The sequence below is a fragment of the Mytilus galloprovincialis genome, chromosome 2 (genome assembly GCF_965363235.1).
Source record: "Mytilus galloprovincialis chromosome 2, xbMytGall1.hap1.1, whole genome shotgun sequence".
Lineage (NCBI taxonomy): Eukaryota > Metazoa > Mollusca > Bivalvia > Mytilida > Mytilidae > Mytilus > Mytilus galloprovincialis.
The window spans coordinates 70,480,521-70,499,020 of NC_134839.1; the positions used below are offsets into that span (position 1 = coordinate 70,480,521).

At 33.2% G+C, this 18,500-nt stretch overlaps 1 protein-coding gene across 4 annotated transcripts in view; it reads right to left on the reverse strand.

The window, feature by feature from the left end:
• Nucleotides 1-907: 907 nt before the first annotated feature.
• The window catches only part of LOC143064288 (uncharacterized), a 38,857-nt gene continuing 21,264 nt past the window's right edge, over nt 908-18,500 (reverse strand). For all 4 annotated transcript variants that reach the window (XM_076237022.1, XM_076237023.1, XM_076237021.1 and 1 more), the window contains 5 exons: nt 8,449-8,529; nt 5,702-6,891; nt 3,854-3,944; nt 1,992-2,057; nt 908-1,368 (listed from right to left, as the gene is read on the reverse strand). In XM_076237022.1, coding sequence (XP_076093137.1) covers nt 1,242-1,368; nt 1,992-2,057; nt 3,854-3,944; nt 5,702-6,891; nt 8,449-8,529 — 1,555 coding nt within the window. In that variant the 3' untranslated portion in view covers nt 908-1,241. The remainder of the gene's footprint in view (nt 1,369-1,991; nt 2,058-3,853; nt 3,945-5,701; nt 6,892-8,448; nt 8,530-18,500) is intronic.

The window sequence follows — 18,500 nt, forward strand, 5'->3', positions numbered from 1 at the left end:
AGTGAGATAGTGTGAAATAGGAGATCGTGAGATAGGAAAGTAGGAGAGTGTGAGATAGGAGAGAGGAGAGTGCATGAGAAAGTGAGAGAGAAGAGAGTGTGAGAGAGAGGGTGACAGTATGAGAGAGTGTGAAATAGGAGATAGGTGGACAGGAGAGAGTGTGTGTGTGTGTGACAGAGAGAGAGGGGGGAGAGAGAGGAGAGACTGTATGAGAAGGAGCACGCATAGTGTGTGTGAGTGAGAGGACTGATTAAGTGTGTGAGTGTGTTTTGGAGAGACTAGATAGAGAGTGTGTGTGTGTGTGTGTGTGTGTGAGTATCGAGTGAGTGTAAGAGAGAAGAACGAGAGCATGAAGTGTGTGAGAGGAGTGAGTAAAGAGAGAATATGAGTGGAAGTAAGAGAGTGATAAGATGTGGTGGTGTGGGAAAGACAGAGGATATGAGAGAGGGAGAATGAGAATTGTATAAATCCTTTTTTTATGAAATAATTAATTCACACTTGTATCTCTATAAAAAAAACAAGAAATGAGAAACACTTATGAACCACACTTACAAACAACACCCACTGAACAACAGGCGCCTGACGTCATAAACTGAAATGATCAATAACTCCATAAATTGAAATTATTGTTTTAAAAGCTTCCTTATAAGCCGAAATCACTAGTGAAGGAAAAAGGGACAGGAAAGGCAAGCTCTGGAACATCTTTAGAATCACTAAATGCTCCTTCAGGGTTGTATACTACCAGGTACCGCTAGTACTATGTACAATATGTAAAGCAGTCTACATTATATATGATCGGGGACAAAAAACAAGTCTTCCATTGAGTTATTTATGGCTGAAGTTTTGAAAACCTTTATGACTATAAGTTAACTTTTATTGGTTGAAAACAATAAAACAACAAGTGTAAAAAAAAAAACCAATTTAACATAAAAGTAAATAATAACATAACAGTAAATTATTAATTCACACAACAATCAATGTAAACTTGTCACAGGAATACAAGAGTAAATTTTGGAGCTGTGAAAAAAATTCAGGATAAAGTCCTGCAACTCGTGAACAAATTATTAAAAAATGAAAAATATAAAAGGAATTGTTTGTTTCAAATTGTACATGTATGTATGAATGATTTTTTAATTTTAAACATGATAAAAGTTTTATTTTGCCACTTTATTTCTCTAACTTTTTTCCGGATGACTGAAGTACTGTAGCAATTGCATAAATATGTGCCCTCCTGATGTAGATCAATGTTTATTAAATGTCCTAAGAGGCTGATTTCTATTCCAAGCAGTTGTATGGACTGATGCCTGGCCTTGATGTAACTGTCTTCTTGTGGTTTCCATCTCTCTTTTGGTCCTAAGTATCATTGTGCTGAAATTTTATTAAATAATACATTGTACTTATTTGACATTTCAACTATACACACATACTTATAATTTTTGTCAGAGTAGGGCTACTTTGTTTCTAAATTGGGGGTAGTGAATATGTGGTCTGACACCTAAAGAGATATAAAAGATTATCAGAAGTCTATTGGTTTTTCTATATTCCTATTCCTTGGTCAATTTGTAGTTAATAAAATCCTATCTGAGCATTATGTAACTTATAAATGCAGAATTCACAGCTAAATTTAAACTGACTATACAATGTATAACTTTAGTAGAAATACTTGAAAGTTTAATTTCAAACTACAGGTACATAAACTTTCAATATCAAGAGCAATTTTGGTTGATTTTTCCTATTTTTGTCCTACTGCTTTCAAGACTCTCCATAATTTTTACAATGAGTTTAGTATGAAATCAAGGGTATTTAAGTGTAAAAGAATATTGACCCCCCCTCTTTTTTTCATCAGGTGTCAGTAATTATCTATTATTAACCAATAATGCAGTTTTGTCACAAGTAGGGCCACTTTTACATAGGTTCTAAATTGGAGGAGGGTGAATTGGTGGTCTGACACCTTAAGTCTGAATAAAACAAACATCTACATGTATACTTACTTGAGCTGGGATAGTTCTCTGATAAGACCTTGGACAACAGTTGTACCATCATGAAGGAAAGGTTTCCTGAAACATCCACATAATATTTTAGTTATTTTAATATCAGATCACCTATTTTTCTAACAGAATAGTATGCATAATTTCCTTGCCTCACTAGTAAGTCACACGAAATGTTGATACACTTCAACAATACTAATAGATATGGGAAGATGTGGTGTGAGTGCCAATGAGACAACCCTCCATCCAAATAACATTTAAAAAAAAAGTAAACCCTTATAGGTCAATGTACGGCCTTCAACACGGAGCCTTGGCTCACACCGAACAACAAGCTATAAAGGGCCCCAAAATTACTAGTGTAAAACCATTCAAACGGGAAAACCAACGGTCTAATCTATATAAAAAAACGAGAAGCAAGAAACACGTATAAATTACATAAACAAACGACAACTACTGTACATCAGATTCCTGACTTAGGACAGGTGCTAACATTTGCGGCGGGATTAAACGTTTTAATGGTACCAAACCTTCTCCCTTTTTCTGAAACAATAGCATAACATCACAACATAGAAAAACATATGATAAAATATCAATTGGCAGGCCTAACTCAATCAAAAATCGTAAGCATTGTTAATTGCTTCTTGAGGATTTTTTTGTAATTTGGATGGTCATAAGAATACTAGTACATGTGTTGTCAATAATGTTTTAGAACTTGAGTAAAATCAATGAAATGAATTTGACAGCTTATGCCTTGTACTTCATCTTCGCTAGCCAAGGATTGCAATCCAGTCCCCTGCTCCCAACCCTTGGGGGATTAAATTTTAGAATTTCACATCCATCATTTTACCCTCTTTTGAATTTTGAGCAAAAATTCAAGAAGATAAAGAGAAACTAAACATACAATATGATCAGCAATACAAAATCAACAAAAATGAAATTCATGTAATGAATTCTATTCTTGTCTAAAATGTTGGAGAGTCCATTGGTGATTAAGCATATAGACCTAAGTGAGCGTCACAGCTAGGTTTTTTTTATGAGAGGTGAAATATATACCAAATTTCCTGCCAATAAATTAACTTTGTGTGTTGAAATCATCAAAATATGAAAAATTTGTAAGGGTTCTGCGAAACTAAGTGTCTCGCCTACTTTTGCTGTTAGTTGCTGGCTCAATAAAAATGGGGAAAAAAATATTAAAACTAGCTTTTGATCATAAACAAGCTTCTGACCAATTTTGGTACAAATCCAGGATAGCTAAAGAAAGTTATTTTAAAATCTAAAAAACTTTAACCACAGAGTGAATGTAATGTTAACTGGCAGAACAACTAAGTTCATATATGAGTAAAATACCAATAAACAGGATTTTTTTTTACAAACTTTACTTCTGGATAGGATCTTAGGATCATAAACAAGCTTCTGTCTAAGTTTGGTAGAAATCCAGAATAGTTTAAGAAAGTTATTACAATTTCAAAAACTTTAACCACAGAGTGAATATTTGTGGTCACAGACAAAAACGTCGACAACAGAATGTAGGATTGCTATGTCTCACTTTTGCAACAAAAGTCGCAGGCTGTACAAAAATGCTTTTAAATTTTTTTTTAACCACATATACAAATATTTGAGTGACAATTTTTTTTTCTTTTAGTGCAAAGTTGATTCAAGTCCAACAAGAAATAACCCCATTTTGAATAAAATGTTGTTTTACATGAAATATTTTGTGAAAAACAGATAAATACTTATTTCAATACTCTGTACTGAAGACTTGGTGAAGATATAAAGCAAAGCAAAATATGATACACAATTGTTTAAAACATAATATGTAATTTTGTGCATTCTTTAGCTATAACTATCCTACCCTGATTTGTTACCTTTCTATCTTGTCTGGTAATGTGAACTCTTCAACCCAGTCTATAGTACACAACTGTGAATCTGTCATTTCTTCTGATTCTCTACACTTATCTGATACATAAACGTGTATATATTATAACATGCACAAAGAATAATAAAATGACAGAATTATTTGTTCACCTTTTTAAAAGAAATATAATTCAGTATCTTCTGGTACTTTACCCTTCATGATTTCATTCCAAATTTTAGTTATTATATCTCAACATTACTTATTATATACAAGTATATATAGTAACTTATTACCTCATGTAAAACTTATGAATTCTGAAATACTAAGATGTAAACAAAACTATGGAAAATTATATAAAAACAATAAATAGGTCAGAGTTTGAAGACAGAAATTTCATGAAAATTAGTGAGGAAATGAGATACAATATAAAAGTAAGAAGATGTGGTACGATCGCCATGAGACAAGTCTCCACAGACCAAATGACACAATGTATTTTTTTAACTTTTATAACAATAATAAGGAAAATATTGAAGAGGACAAACCTTTTATATATAAAACAAGAATGTGTCCCCAGTACACGAATGCCCCACTCGCACTATCATTTTCTATGTTCAGTGGACCGTGAAATTGGGGTAAACCCTCTAATTTGGCATTAAAATTAAAAAGATCATATCATAGGGAACATGTTTACTAAGTTTGAAGTCGATTGGACTTCAACTTCATCAAAAACTACCTTGAACAAAAACTTTAACCTGAAGCGGGACAGACGGACGAACGAACGGACGCACAGACCAGAAAACATAATGCCCCTCTACTATCGTAGGTGGGGCATAAAAAAAGATGTTTTCCACATTTATACACATATTTGTCAATTCAGGTGGGATATGAACCATTTTGAGGGGGCAGGGGCCAAACCTTCATTGCATTGGAAAGGTCATTGCTGTGGTAAGCAAGAATAGTAGTTATTTTTTGTGGTTGACATTTAAAAAATGAATGCTTTGACACAATATCTGAAATGCTGCATTTTCAGCAAAATAGATCTTAAGGGGTCATCCATAAATTTGTACACCATTTTCCAAAGTGTACAAAACGTACAATTGGGGGGAGGGGATTAAAAAATCAACAATTTTACCATAGGCTTTTTTTTCCATCAAATAAAACAGTCAGATATGTTTCAGTTTCTTTTCAATGCAAATTTCTAATTAAACTAAACTATAATAGACAGGGTCTTTTTTAATGATTGATTCTTGTCTTGAAATCTGAAAATGGTTGATTTACACTTTTTGAGGGAGGGGGGGGTCTGAAAAAGTGTATGTTTTGTACACTTTGGAAAATGGTTGATAATTATGGATTACCCGTAAGTTCAAGCTCACACAAATATCATAATGACATGTGAAACATCATCTTATGGTAATACACCTTAATGCCAAGTAAAATCAGTCAATGTCAAACGCCCACGCAAGGATTGATTTTAAACAAGAACAAGAAGAACAGAAGAATTTTTACTGTGGATTTATTTACTTTCTTGTGTACCATTTTTGTGGATAAAGGAAAACTAGCATGTTCATGGATAATCAATTTCCTTGTTTAGGTAAATGCTGCATACATTCCTTTGGAAACTTGAATTTGTTTAACACTTAAAGACATGGTTCCACTGTACACACGAATATCAGTATCCAACGATTACTAATGAATCCACTGTATTTTAAAATGAGTGGATGTGGTATGATTATCAATGAGAAAACTATCCTATAAAGACAAAAAGACAAGAGTTTAAAACATTATGACTGATAGAAAAAAGGTTTTTAAAGATTCTTTAAAGGAAATGAGGATGAACTGTAAATGAAATAGTAATTACCTAAGGTTTGTGATGTAATTGGAACTTTTTGTAGGTCACACTTTGAACTTTGAAGGACAGCTTCTTTGTCAGACACAGTGACTTCAGTATCATCTGTAATCCTAGGGTTTTCCCTAGACTTCTGAGAGCAACAGCTTTCTGATATCTTCCCATCTTTTGCTGATGTTCTGTCCTCTAATGATGAATTATGTTGTACTTCCAATATGCTCTGGATATTCTTTGAAGTTTGCTGATCTTCTGGTATATAAGTTCCTGTCATGTCGACAGTTTCATATTTTTGTTTATCTTCAAGTTGTGGAAATACCTGTGTCAGTTCATCCTCTATGGCTTCTATTTCTTCGGGTATGAAAACCTGTGTCCCCTCAAAATGTCCAACTTCCTTTTCAGAACTCTGAGAACAAGTTTTACTTTGAGAGGCAACAAATTCTGACCCATTTTCTTTTTCCTCTGTACTGTTTCCCTTCATAATTACATTTGCCAAATCTCCAATTTCATTTTCAACTTCAGATACAGCCATATTTCCACTATTCTCAGCTTTATTTTCAACTTCAGTTGGAACCATTTTGCTGTGTTCATCTTCAGACAAGATATTTGCATGATCTGTAGAAACAATTTTTGGATTTTTGTATGTCGATCTTTCCAATGGAGATTTAAGTTTAAAAAATCTGTCATCAAGGTCATCTGTAATTTTATCAGGTATGAGTGACATTTCATCAGGAATTTTGTCAGGTATATGTGACATTTCATCAGGAATTTTGTCAGGTATAAGTGACATTTCATCAGGAATTTTGTCAGGTATGAGTGACATTTTAACAGGCATTTTCTCAGGACTTCGTGACATTTCATCAGGATGGTCTACTGGTGTATCTGACACTGGACTACTATTTATGTTTGGTGAATAGGAAATTTCAATGTCAGTTTCCATCATAGCATCAATATTATTGGAAGGTAGAACTAACTGATCTGCACAGTCAGAACTTAGTAAATGTTCACAATTTTCATTATTTATTTCAGGTTTCTGATCTAATTCATTAGCTATGTTATTTGATGTGTCAACAGGTATTCTATCTTCAAATACAACATTTTCATTCGTATCTTCCTGCAATTTCTGGTCAGTATCTGTCACAGTACACATTGGAGAAACCGATGCAATATGTTGACTTGGTGTTGTTTCATCCTGACCATTTTGCCTACAATATAATAAAAGAGCTGATTTTCAAACTTGTTTCAGACATTGCTGACATAAATATTAGAGGAATTAGCTGTCAAACTCCTGTTCATCGGTTTGACTCAAATTCTTAAAAATTGATTTATAATATATATAAACGTATACATGTATTATATCCAAATTAGGAAAATTCTGAAATAACCAGTTAACAATGCATGTACTTGATAATGTATATCAGGATTTGGTGTGAAATTTTAGTCAAGACGTCTTCTAGATAGCTATTGAAATGACCTCCAAAGACTGTCGACTGTCACAGAACCAGATATAAACATAAATATAAATAGGTAGCACCATCATGCAATCATCACATGAATACAGATTCAATGAGGTTAAATAATTCATTTGCAAGTGTAATAAGATTTGATTAAAGCAGATTGTTAGGCGAAATGTGTATGTATTTAATGGTCCTTTCAGTACTAGTACCTGAGGAACAGATCCAACCACAAAATCTTTACTTTGAGCAATGAAAATGAGGTCAAGGTCATATGAACCCTGCCAGATAGCCATGTACATCCTACAATAATTCCAAACACCAAATACAGTTGAGCTTATAATATGTGAGAAAGGCAAAACCCCAGAAAGTAACATGAATCATGAAAATGAGGTCAAGGTCAGATAACTTCTGTCTATTCATATAATCTATAGTTTTCAAAATAATAGGCAAATACAAAAATGGATTATCTAAAAATGTTATTGAGAAAAATGCATTTCAAGTATTCCTTACAGTAACAGGACCAATACTTTCTCAAAATAATACACTATACATGTATATATGGAACAAGAACTTCAAAATATAATACCAAATCCTTATTTACTGAGGATTCATTTACATGGTTTTCTTGGTTGCATATGAACCATGAATTCAAATCTTCAACAAATCAAACATTTTATATTCTATAGGCTTTGTATGCAGAGATTTTGTAAACCACAAAATCAAATTCCCACGAAAATGTAAGGTTTACTTAATTCCACGAAAATTGATACCCACGAAAATAAATGAATCCACAGTATTGCATTTGTAATGGCTCACTGACTTCTTTTAAGATTCAAGTATGTCATTTTACCCAGTCTTGCACAGTATTATCTGGTAAAACCAAGTAGAGCCCAGTTTAAAAAAAACATTTCCCAATAGGCTTGGCAATACTCATAAAGCATGAGTTTTTGACAACCCTGCCACTGGTAGTTTAAAGTAGCAGATAACAGTTCAAGTGTCTGACAAGCTGTTGACTTAATTTGAAGTTATTCAGTTCAGTAATAGTGGAGAAAAGTGTGAAGAATTTGTTTATGTTCATTCAAGTATTGGCAAAGTAGGTATTCGACTAAAAGAGAACTCATCATTGCCAAGATGCAAACCTAATATAGACATTCTGTTCAAATGTAACGTGAAAAGTGTGGCAGAAATATTTTGTTGACAAACTAAAAGATAAGTAGAATGCAATATATATATATACATTGTAGCCCAACAAATTTGGGTATAAAACACATTTACCCTTGTCGATATCAATTAAATAGTACATACTCTCTTCCAACAGTTGAAGACAGCTTCTGTTTTTTCCCAAAAGGTGGTACTATCTTCCTATTTGCATCATTAGGGATTTGACTGTAATTATAAATTAATAATCAAATAATGCCATTAGATGTCTCATTTTAAGAGGTTTACATTTTAATAACTTGTGGCTAGTATCGTCAATAGATTTACTTGCCTTTCAAATAAAGTTGAGTGATGGAATAAATTTTTTATTTATCTGGTCCTGAATAAAATTTGTTCCAGTACTAATTTAGTCTCTGGAGCAACAACACATGAAACTAGAGGCTCTAAAGAGCCTGTGTTGCTCACCTTGGTCTATGTGCATATTAAATAAAGGACACAGATGGATTCATGACAAAATTGTACTTTGGTGTTGGTGATGTGTTTTTAGATCTTACTTTATTGAACAATCTCGCTGCTTACAATTATCTCTATCTATAATGAAATTGGCCCAGAAGCGGCAGTGGAAAATATTTTGTCAAAATTTACAAAAAGTTACAAAATTTATGAAAATTGTAAAAAATTGACCATAAAGGACAATAACTCCTTAAGGGGTCAATTGACCACTTTGGTCAAGTTGACTTATTTGTAGCTCTTACTTTGCTGCACATTATTGCTGTTTACAGTTTATCTCTACCTACAATAATATTCAAGATAACAACCAAAAGCTGCAAAATTTCTTAAAATTACCAATTCAAGGGTGCAGTCCAACAACAATTTGCCCGATTGGTCTGAAAATTTCAGGGCAGACAAATCTTCTCCTCTGAAGCTACTAAGACAAATTTAACCAAACTTGGCCACAATCATCATTAGGGTATCTAGTTAATGACGACGGACGACAACGACAGACGATAAGTGATGAGAAAAGCTCACTTGGCCCTTTGGGCCAGGTGAGCTAAAAATATGTAACAATTTGAAAGATAAAATTGTGTAAAAATTAGGTCCACTAATTTTATTCTCAGGAGCTGCCTTTTTAATATACACAATGTAGTTATCCTGGATCCACATCTGCTGTTTGCTAGGGACCAGCAAGTTAGACTAACTTAGTTGGTACCATTTAAATTAAATCTGAAACATTATGGCAACACTCCTTTCTAACATTTTGTATGTAACAAATTGAGTATATCTGTGGATTCATTATTATTAGTTAGATAACAATTTTTGTGGACTTTGTAGTTTTAGGTGAATCACTAATTAAAATGTTCAACTAAGTAACACATTTGTGGAGAAATTTGATATTGGTCACAGAGCTGTGACATCATGAGTCAAAAATTAAAAGATTCAAATAACAGCATAATCTATGTATTTGGGAAGGAAAATATCTATTCTTTTCAGAAAACATATCTGTTAGATAGTTTGTACAGTGTTTTTTCCATCATTTTAGGTAATTTAGGCTATTGGTACTTTACGGAACGGAACGGAACGGAACGGAACGGAACGGAACGGAATTTCATTTAAGGTATCCAAAGGGGGCATTTATCAAAATTTCGAAAAATCTTTAAAACAAAACAAACTTTTAAATTTCTGTGTTTTACGGTTTTCCATATACAAATAACACAAATGTATACTTAATCTCATCTTCACAGGTGAAATGTGTAATAATGTATAACATCGGGAAATATTCTGTAGATGAATATGTCGGATTGTCCTGATAAATTATCATGAAATTAACGCATTTGCAAGTCATGCATTATGATATCTAGACTGACCTCACGTCGTCCTTGATTAGAGACAGTGATCCAGTTGAATCTGATTTAAACTTTTTAATTTATTTTTCCGTTCCGTTCCGTTCCGCAAAGTACCAATTGCTCTGAGGAATTGGTATTTAACGGAAAAAACGGAAACAGACATCTTTAATGTAATTAAAGCAGTATGATAAAAAAAATTTGTCTGACACCTCTTTTTGCATGAGTGGTATGTGTTTTAGATAGCATTTTCGACTTGATCAATAATAAAAAATTTAACACAAAGGCAGGTTACACAAAAAGTCTTTCTCCTTCCATCGGTAATTATATTTTAAAAAAGAGGCCTTCAACAGCCCGTTCCGACGATGATTAGAGACAGTGATCAAGTTGAATCTGATGTAAACTTTTTAATTTATTTTTCCGTTCCGTTCCGTTCCGCAAAGTACCAATTGCTCTGAGGAATTGGTATTTAACGGAAAAAACGGAAACAGACATCTTTAATGTAATTAAAGCAGTATGATAAAAAAAATTGTCTGACAGTTCTTTTTGCATGAGTGGTATGTGTTTTAGATAGCATTTTCGACTTGATCAATAATAAAAAATTTAACACAAAGGCAGGTTACACAAAAAGTCTTTCTCCTTCCATCGGTAATTATATTTTAAAAAAGGGGCCTTCAACAGCCCGTTCCGACGCTGATTAGAGACAGTGATCCAGTTGAATATGATTTAAACTTTTTAATTTATTTTTCCGTTCCGTTCCGTTCCGCAAAGTACCAATTGCTCTGAGGAATTGGTATTTAACGGAAAAAACGGAAACAGACATCTTTAATGTAATTAAAGCAGTATGATAAAAAAAAATTGTCTGACACCTCTTTTTGCATGAGTGGTATGTGTTTTAGATAGCATTTTCGACTTGATCAATAATAAAAAATTTAACACAAAGGCAGGTTACACAAAAAGTCTTTCTCCTTCCATCGGTAATTATATTTTAAAAAAGAGGCCTTCAACAGCCCGTTCCGACGATGATTAGAGACAGTGATCAAGTTGAGTCTGATGTAAACTTTTTAATTTATTTTTCCGTTCCGTTCCGTTCCGCAAAGTACCAATTGCTCTGAGGAATTGGTATTTAACGGAAAAAACGGAAACAGACATCTTTAATGTAATTAAAGCAGTATGATAAAAAATATTGTCTGACAGCTCTTTTCGCATGAGTGGTATGTGTTTTAGATAGCATTTTCGACTTGATCAATAATAAAAAATTTAACACAAAGGCAGGTTACACAAAAAGTCTTTCTCCTTCCATCGGTAATTATATTTTAAAAAAGGGGCCTTCAACAGCCCGTTCCGACGCTGATTAGAGACAGTGATCCAGTTGAATCTGATTTAAACTTTTTAATTTATTTTTCCGTTCCGTTCCGTTCCGCAAAGTACCAATTGCTCTGAGGAATTGGTATTTAACGGAAAAAACGGAAACAGACATCTTAAATGTAATTAAAGCAGTATGATAAAAAAAATTGTCTGACACCTCTTTTTGCATGAGTGGTATGTGTTTTAGATAGCATTTTCGACTTGATCAATAATAAAAAATTTAACACAAAGGCAGGTTACACAAAAAGTCTTTCTCCTTCCATCGGTAATTATATTTTAAAAAAGGGGCCTTCAACAGCCCGTTCCGACGATGATTAGAGACAGTGATCCAGTTGAATATGATTTAAACTTTTTAATTTATTTTTCCGTTCCGTTCCGTTCCGCAAAGTACCAATTGCTCTGAGGAATTGGTATTTAACGGAAAAAACGGAAACAGACATCTTTAATGTAATTAAAGCAGTATGATAAAAAAAAATTGTCTGACACCTCTTTTTGCATGAGTGGTATGTGTTTTAGATAGCATTTTCGACTTGATCAATAATAAAAAATTTAACACAAAGGCAGGTTACACAAAAAGTCTTTCTCCTTCCATCGGTAATTATATTTTAAAAAAGAGGCCTTCAACAGCCCGTTCCGACGATGATTAGAGACAGTGATCCAGTTGAATCTGATGTAAACTTTTTAATTTATTTTTCCGTTCCGTTCCGTTCCGCAAAGTACCAATTGCTCTGAGGAATTGGTATTTAACGGAAAAAACGGAAACAGACATCTTTAATGTAATTAAAGCAGTATGATAAAAAAAATTGTCTGACACCTCTTTTTGCATGAGTGGTATGTGTTTTAGATAGCATTTTCGACTTGATCAATAATAAAAAATTTAACACAAAGGCAGGTTACACAAAAAGTCTTTCTACTTCCATCGGTAATTGTCATGTCTCATGTTTCACATTCATTTATTTTCCGGAAAGAAACCGGACTTATTTTTTGTATTACAATTTTCATAAACTTCCGTCAAGTCACGTTAATTTTCTCTTGGACAATCCTTCTGATGCCACGATGTAAGTCCACTTATACTTACCTTTTTTATGTATATATAGTGTAAACACATTCATTTTGATAGACCGCAATTGTTTTTATAAGTTTTTGACGATGCAAACAATTTTTGATAACCACATGCGAATTCGAAATCACTGTGAGCAAAGTGTGAATCGATAATATGTTTTCAGTTGGAATATGGTCAGAAATATCACTGTGTGTAAAGTTGACAGTAGATAAATTGCTTTTTTGCGAATAAGTTGATACTTTGAATATATGAAGTTTGTATACTGAATTCTTATTTTGAAATATATGTTTCCATTAGAGGTACATTACATTTTCTATTATTTGATACTACTTTTGTTGATTTATCTGAAATGTTACGTTAGCTGTTTTTATATCGATTGTCTTTGTTTTATTGTAGCTTTTCACCATATAGATGTGCAACGGAATAAATACTATCTCACAGTATTGACTTTGATTTGTTAGTCCCTAACGATTTAGCACATAGGTTTAGCTGGACTGCGTCTAGGCAGTCACTGTAATTATATTTTAAAAAAGGGGCCTTCAACAGCCCGTTCCGACGATGATTAGAAACAGTGATCCAGTTGAATCTGATTTAAACTGTTTAATTTATTTTTCCGTTCCGTTCCGTTCCGCAAAGTACCAATTGCTCTGAGGAATTGGTATTTAACGGAAAAAACGGAACAGACATCTTTAATGTAATTAAAGCAGTATGATAAAAAAAAATTGTCTGACAGCTCTTTTTGCATGAGTGGTATGTGTTTTAGATAGCATTTTCGACTTGATCAATAATAAAAAATTTAACACAAAGGCAGGTTACACAAAAAGTCTTTCTCCTTCCATAGTGGAAGATATTAGCAAGCAAAATCGAGGGAATTGTGCAAATGATGATACAAGCATGAAAATTACCACAAAGCATCATTATTATATACTTTTTAAGAAATAACTGCTGGCCAGTAAAAAAAATATTTTTTTCAAGATGGCCACGGCCATTTTCTAAAATGGCTGTTTTCTTTAGTTTGAAAATACTGACTTTTCTAGAAAACTTTACTTTGAACTTCTTTTAGTAAAAACCAATTACCTGGTTTGGTGGATACCTTCCTTACATCACATATTTATTAAAAATTAATATTTGACATATTCAGTATTTGCGCATGCGCGAAAATGAAACAAAATTCTTTCAAAAACATCTGAACTATTTAACATATATTTAGTGTTTTTGGATTTCTAATGATATTATGAATTGGATTAATAACATTTTTCAAGGTTATGATACACATGTGCACATAACACTTTTGCGCATGTGCAAACTATTTATAGACATCAAGAGCAATTTGTATGCACTACCAAGCATTTCTCAGGTATTCGATGGGATAGGCGAAAATGTGGTTAATCCCGGAGAAACATCAATTGTAACTGCAGATCAGCCACTTTTGGAAATCCCTAATCAAATTCAGTGGGAATGGCCTGATTTGTAAGGAAAAGATAAGTGTATCGTAATGTTTGGTGGATTGCACATTGAAATGACTTGTTATTAAACTCTGGGTGATATATTGCGTGATAGGGGATGAACATTGCGTCTTACTGAAGCCAATATTGCAACACCAAGAACAGCAGATTCTTTTCATGTATTTTCAAATGTACATAGAACTAGACAGGCGTATCAGACAACCGCATGAATTTTGCTTGAATTGTTAATTTCGGATTATGAAAGCTCAATTCAGAATATATAATTATGTCATGACTCTGGCGTTCAATGATTTAAAAGACTGGTGTAAGAAAATAGAGTCATTTCGACCACAGTTTAATTCCTGGCGTTCAATTATGAATTAAGAACTTCTGATTTTGGTATTATGCTCATTTCATGAGTGAGATTTCGTACTTTTCAAAAAGTCCATAAAAAGCACGAAAGCGTACTGTCTTGATCGTGTAAATTATGCTAGATCGTTACCGACCGTCTCCGAGATATGACTTCCATTCCCGAACATCATCCACAGGTGGCAATGGAATTTGAAAAGGAAAATTTCACTGTCCGTAAGACCAGCAAATGTCTTTTTTATAACACAATTGATCAGACACAAAAACATAATAATGCAATAGTGAAGGGTGATGTTGGTGCCATAGGATTACCGAAGATCTCTTTTAGACAAATGGATGGTAGCTGGACCAGGAATGTATATACTAGAAGATGAATATGAAAGATCTAGTGGTTTGGGTACTGTACTGTACGACTGTTTGCTATTTGTAGTTACAATAAGATTTGACAAGTATTGGGGTACCAATCCATTGTTTTATTCATACATTAATAAGGACTTGTGGTATAATATTCTATTACATGTATTTACTGGAATTATTCCAGATTCTTTAAAAAGTTCAACAGATGGTTTTTGAAAATCGTGTTCATTTAAAATAATTCTAGCTTCCCTTTTTTGTAATTTAAGCAAACTGTCGATTAAAAATGTGTTACAGTTGCCCCATATTGAACAACAGTAGTCAAAATTTGGAAGAATGTATGCATTATAAAATAAAATTCTTGCATTATGATTTAAATATTTCTTGATCCTTTTTAGTAGAGCTAAAGGAAGAATTTACCTTAAAGTTTTTAATAAAATATTTGATATAATCAGACCAAGACAGAGTTGCGTCCACAAAAATACCGAGGACTTGTTCACGCTGACTTTCATTAATATATTGATTATTAATGAAGATATTAAAAGGTTCATTACACATGACAGAAAGTTTGTGTTTTGAACATAAACACATTTTCTTTGTTTTGGATACATTGATTAACATTTTGTTTTCATCACACCAATGAGAAATATTTTCTAACACAGTATTTAGTGTCTGGCTATACAACTTTTGTTTTTACCAGTAACAGAAATAGTACTATCATCAGCCAAAAGATCACTGTTATGATTTGGATTCTGTACACAAAGGCAAAAAATTAATGAATAATAAGAATAATATGGGACCTTAAACGAACCCTTGAGGTACACCTGTTTTTACTTTTAATACACCTGAAAAAGTATTTGAAATGTATACAACCTGCTGTCTATCAGTTAGATATGAAGTAAGCCAGTGCAGTGAAGAATAAGAAAATCTGTATTTTTGTAATTTCTGGAGGAGCAGTTTATGATGAAGAACATCAAAAGCTTTACAAAGATCCAGAAATACTGCTCCTACTAATTCGCCTTCATCAATTGCTTTTAACCATTTATCTAACAAAGTTGTCATGGCAGTTTGACAGGAATGGTTCGAACGAAAACCTGATTGCAGGACATACAACAGATTATATGTAGGACATACAACAGATTATATGTGTCCGTATAGTTCATTAAATAAGTTTTTACGTGTCTCTCAAGTATTTTAGATACTAATTGTAAAAATGCAATTGGTCTGTAATTAGATACATCATTTTTTAACATTTATTTTCAAAAACTGGTATGACTTTAGCTAGTTTGAATAATGATGGATAAACTGATTTTTTAATGCTTGAATTAAAAATTTGACATAAGGGAACTGAAATAAGATGAGAAGTAATTTTTAAAAACTTTGCACTGATATTATCAAGACTGCTTTTATTACATTACAGATGCCTGTTTCCGTTCGATTCCGTTAAATACCAATTTAAGCAATAATCATAAATCGTTTTTGAGATATGGTGCGACATGTAAACCCCCCCCCTTTTTTTTTACAAAATACTCAATTTTCAATTTTGACGGGACGTATTATGGTATACAAATGTCCAGTGTCCGTCCGTCCGTCCGTCTGTCCGTCTGTCCGCTGTAAACATGTCGCACCGTAACTTGAGAACGACTTATCCAAATTTCATGAAACTTAACATAGTTGTTTCTTATGATGGTAAAATGATCTGTATACTTTTTTGTGAAAATAAAATTACAACTTTTTGAGTTACGGCACTTTGTAACTAAAACAGGGGTGTGTTTTTTTCACATGTCGCACCGTATCTCAAAAACGATTCTTGATTATGGCTTAAAACTTTAAATACTTCTTAGTTATATTAATCTTAATATCTGTATACTTTTTGGTGATGATTAAAAATTTCATTTTTGAGTTATTGAGTATTTTGTAAAAAAAAAAAAAAGGGGGGGGGGTTTACATGTCGCACCATATCTCAAAAACGATTTATGATTATTGCTTAAAACTTTACACACTTCTTTGTTATATTAATCTAAAGATCTGTATACTTTTTGGTGATGATTCATTTTTACACTTTCGAGTTATTGAGTTTTTTGTAAAAAAAGAGTTTTTTTTCCACATATTGCGCTGTATCTCTATTGCTTTTAAAAAACTTAACAGGCTAATGTTGCGTCGGGTTTCCAAATACATCTTGTACAATCTTCCTATTGAGCGGGAATAAGGAATGAGTCGGGATATACTAAGCATGACATCCTGTACAACCCTGTGTTATTCAAAAAAGATTTATGTTTTTTCACAAGACGACGGGCGTATCATGCGCTCATGGCGCAGCTGTTTATTTAAATATTGATCAAGTCGAAATGCTATCTAAAACACTTACCACTCATTCAAAAAAGAAGGGTCTGACTTGTTTTTATCATACTGATCATACCGATGGAAGGAGAAAGACTTTTTGTGTAACCTGTCTTTGTGTTAAATTTTTTATTATTGATCGAGTCGAAAATGCTATCTAAAACACATACCACTCATGCAAAAAGAGGTGTCAGACAATTTTTTTTATCATACTGCTTTAATTACATTAAAGATGTCTGTTTCCGTTTTTTCCGTTAAATACCAATTCCTCAGAGCAATTGGTACTTTGCGGAACGGAAAAATAAATTTAAAAGTTTACATCAGATTCAACTTGATCACTGTCTCTAATCATCGTCGGAACGGGCTGTTGAAGGCCTCTTTTTTAAAATATAATTACCGATGGAAGGAGAAAGACGTTTTGTGTAACCTGCCTTTGTGTTAAATTTTTTATTATTGATCAAGTCGAAAATGCTATCTAAAACACATACCACTCATGCAAAAAGAGGTGTCAGACAATTTTTTTTTATCATACTGCTTTAATTACATTAAAGATGTCTATTTCCGTTTTTTCCGTTAAATACCAATTCCTCAGAGCAAATGGTACTTTGCGGAACGGAACGGAACGGAAAAATGAATTAAAAAGTTTACATCAGATTCAACTGGATCACTGTCTCTAATCATCGTCGGAACGGGCTGTTGAAGGCCCCTTTTTTGTCGAGCCTGCAACTTTTGTTGCAGAAAGCTCGACATAGGGATAGTGATCCGGCGGCGGCGGCGGCTACGGCGGCGGTGTTAGCTTACTTCTTAAAAGCTTTATATTTTAGAAGGTGGAAGACCTGGATGCTTCATACTTTGTATATAGATGCCTCATGTTACGAAGTTTCCGTCAGTCACATGTCCAATGTCCTTGACCTCATTTTCATGGTTCAGTGACCACTTGAAAAAAAAGTTCAGATTTTTTGTAATGTTGAATTCTCTCTTATTATAAGTAATAGGATAACTATATTTGATATATGCGTACCTTGCAAGGTCCTCATGTCTGTCAGACAGTTTTCACTTGACCTCGACCTCATTTCATGGATCAGTAAACAAGGTTAAGTTTTGGTGGTCAAGTCCGTATCTCAGATACTATAAGCAATAGGGCTTGTATATTCGGTGTATGGAAGGACTGTAAGGTGTACATGTCCAACTGGCAGGTGTCATCTGACCTTGACCTCATTTTCATGGTTCAGTGGTTATAGTTAAATTTTTGTGTTTTGGTCTGTTTTTTTCATACTATATGCAATAGGTCTACTGTATTTGTTGTATGGAATGATTGTAAGGTGTACATGTCTAGCGGGCAGATGTCATGTGACCTTGACCTCATTTTCATGGTTCAGTGGTTATAGTTAAATTTTTGTGTTTTGGTCTGTTTTTTTC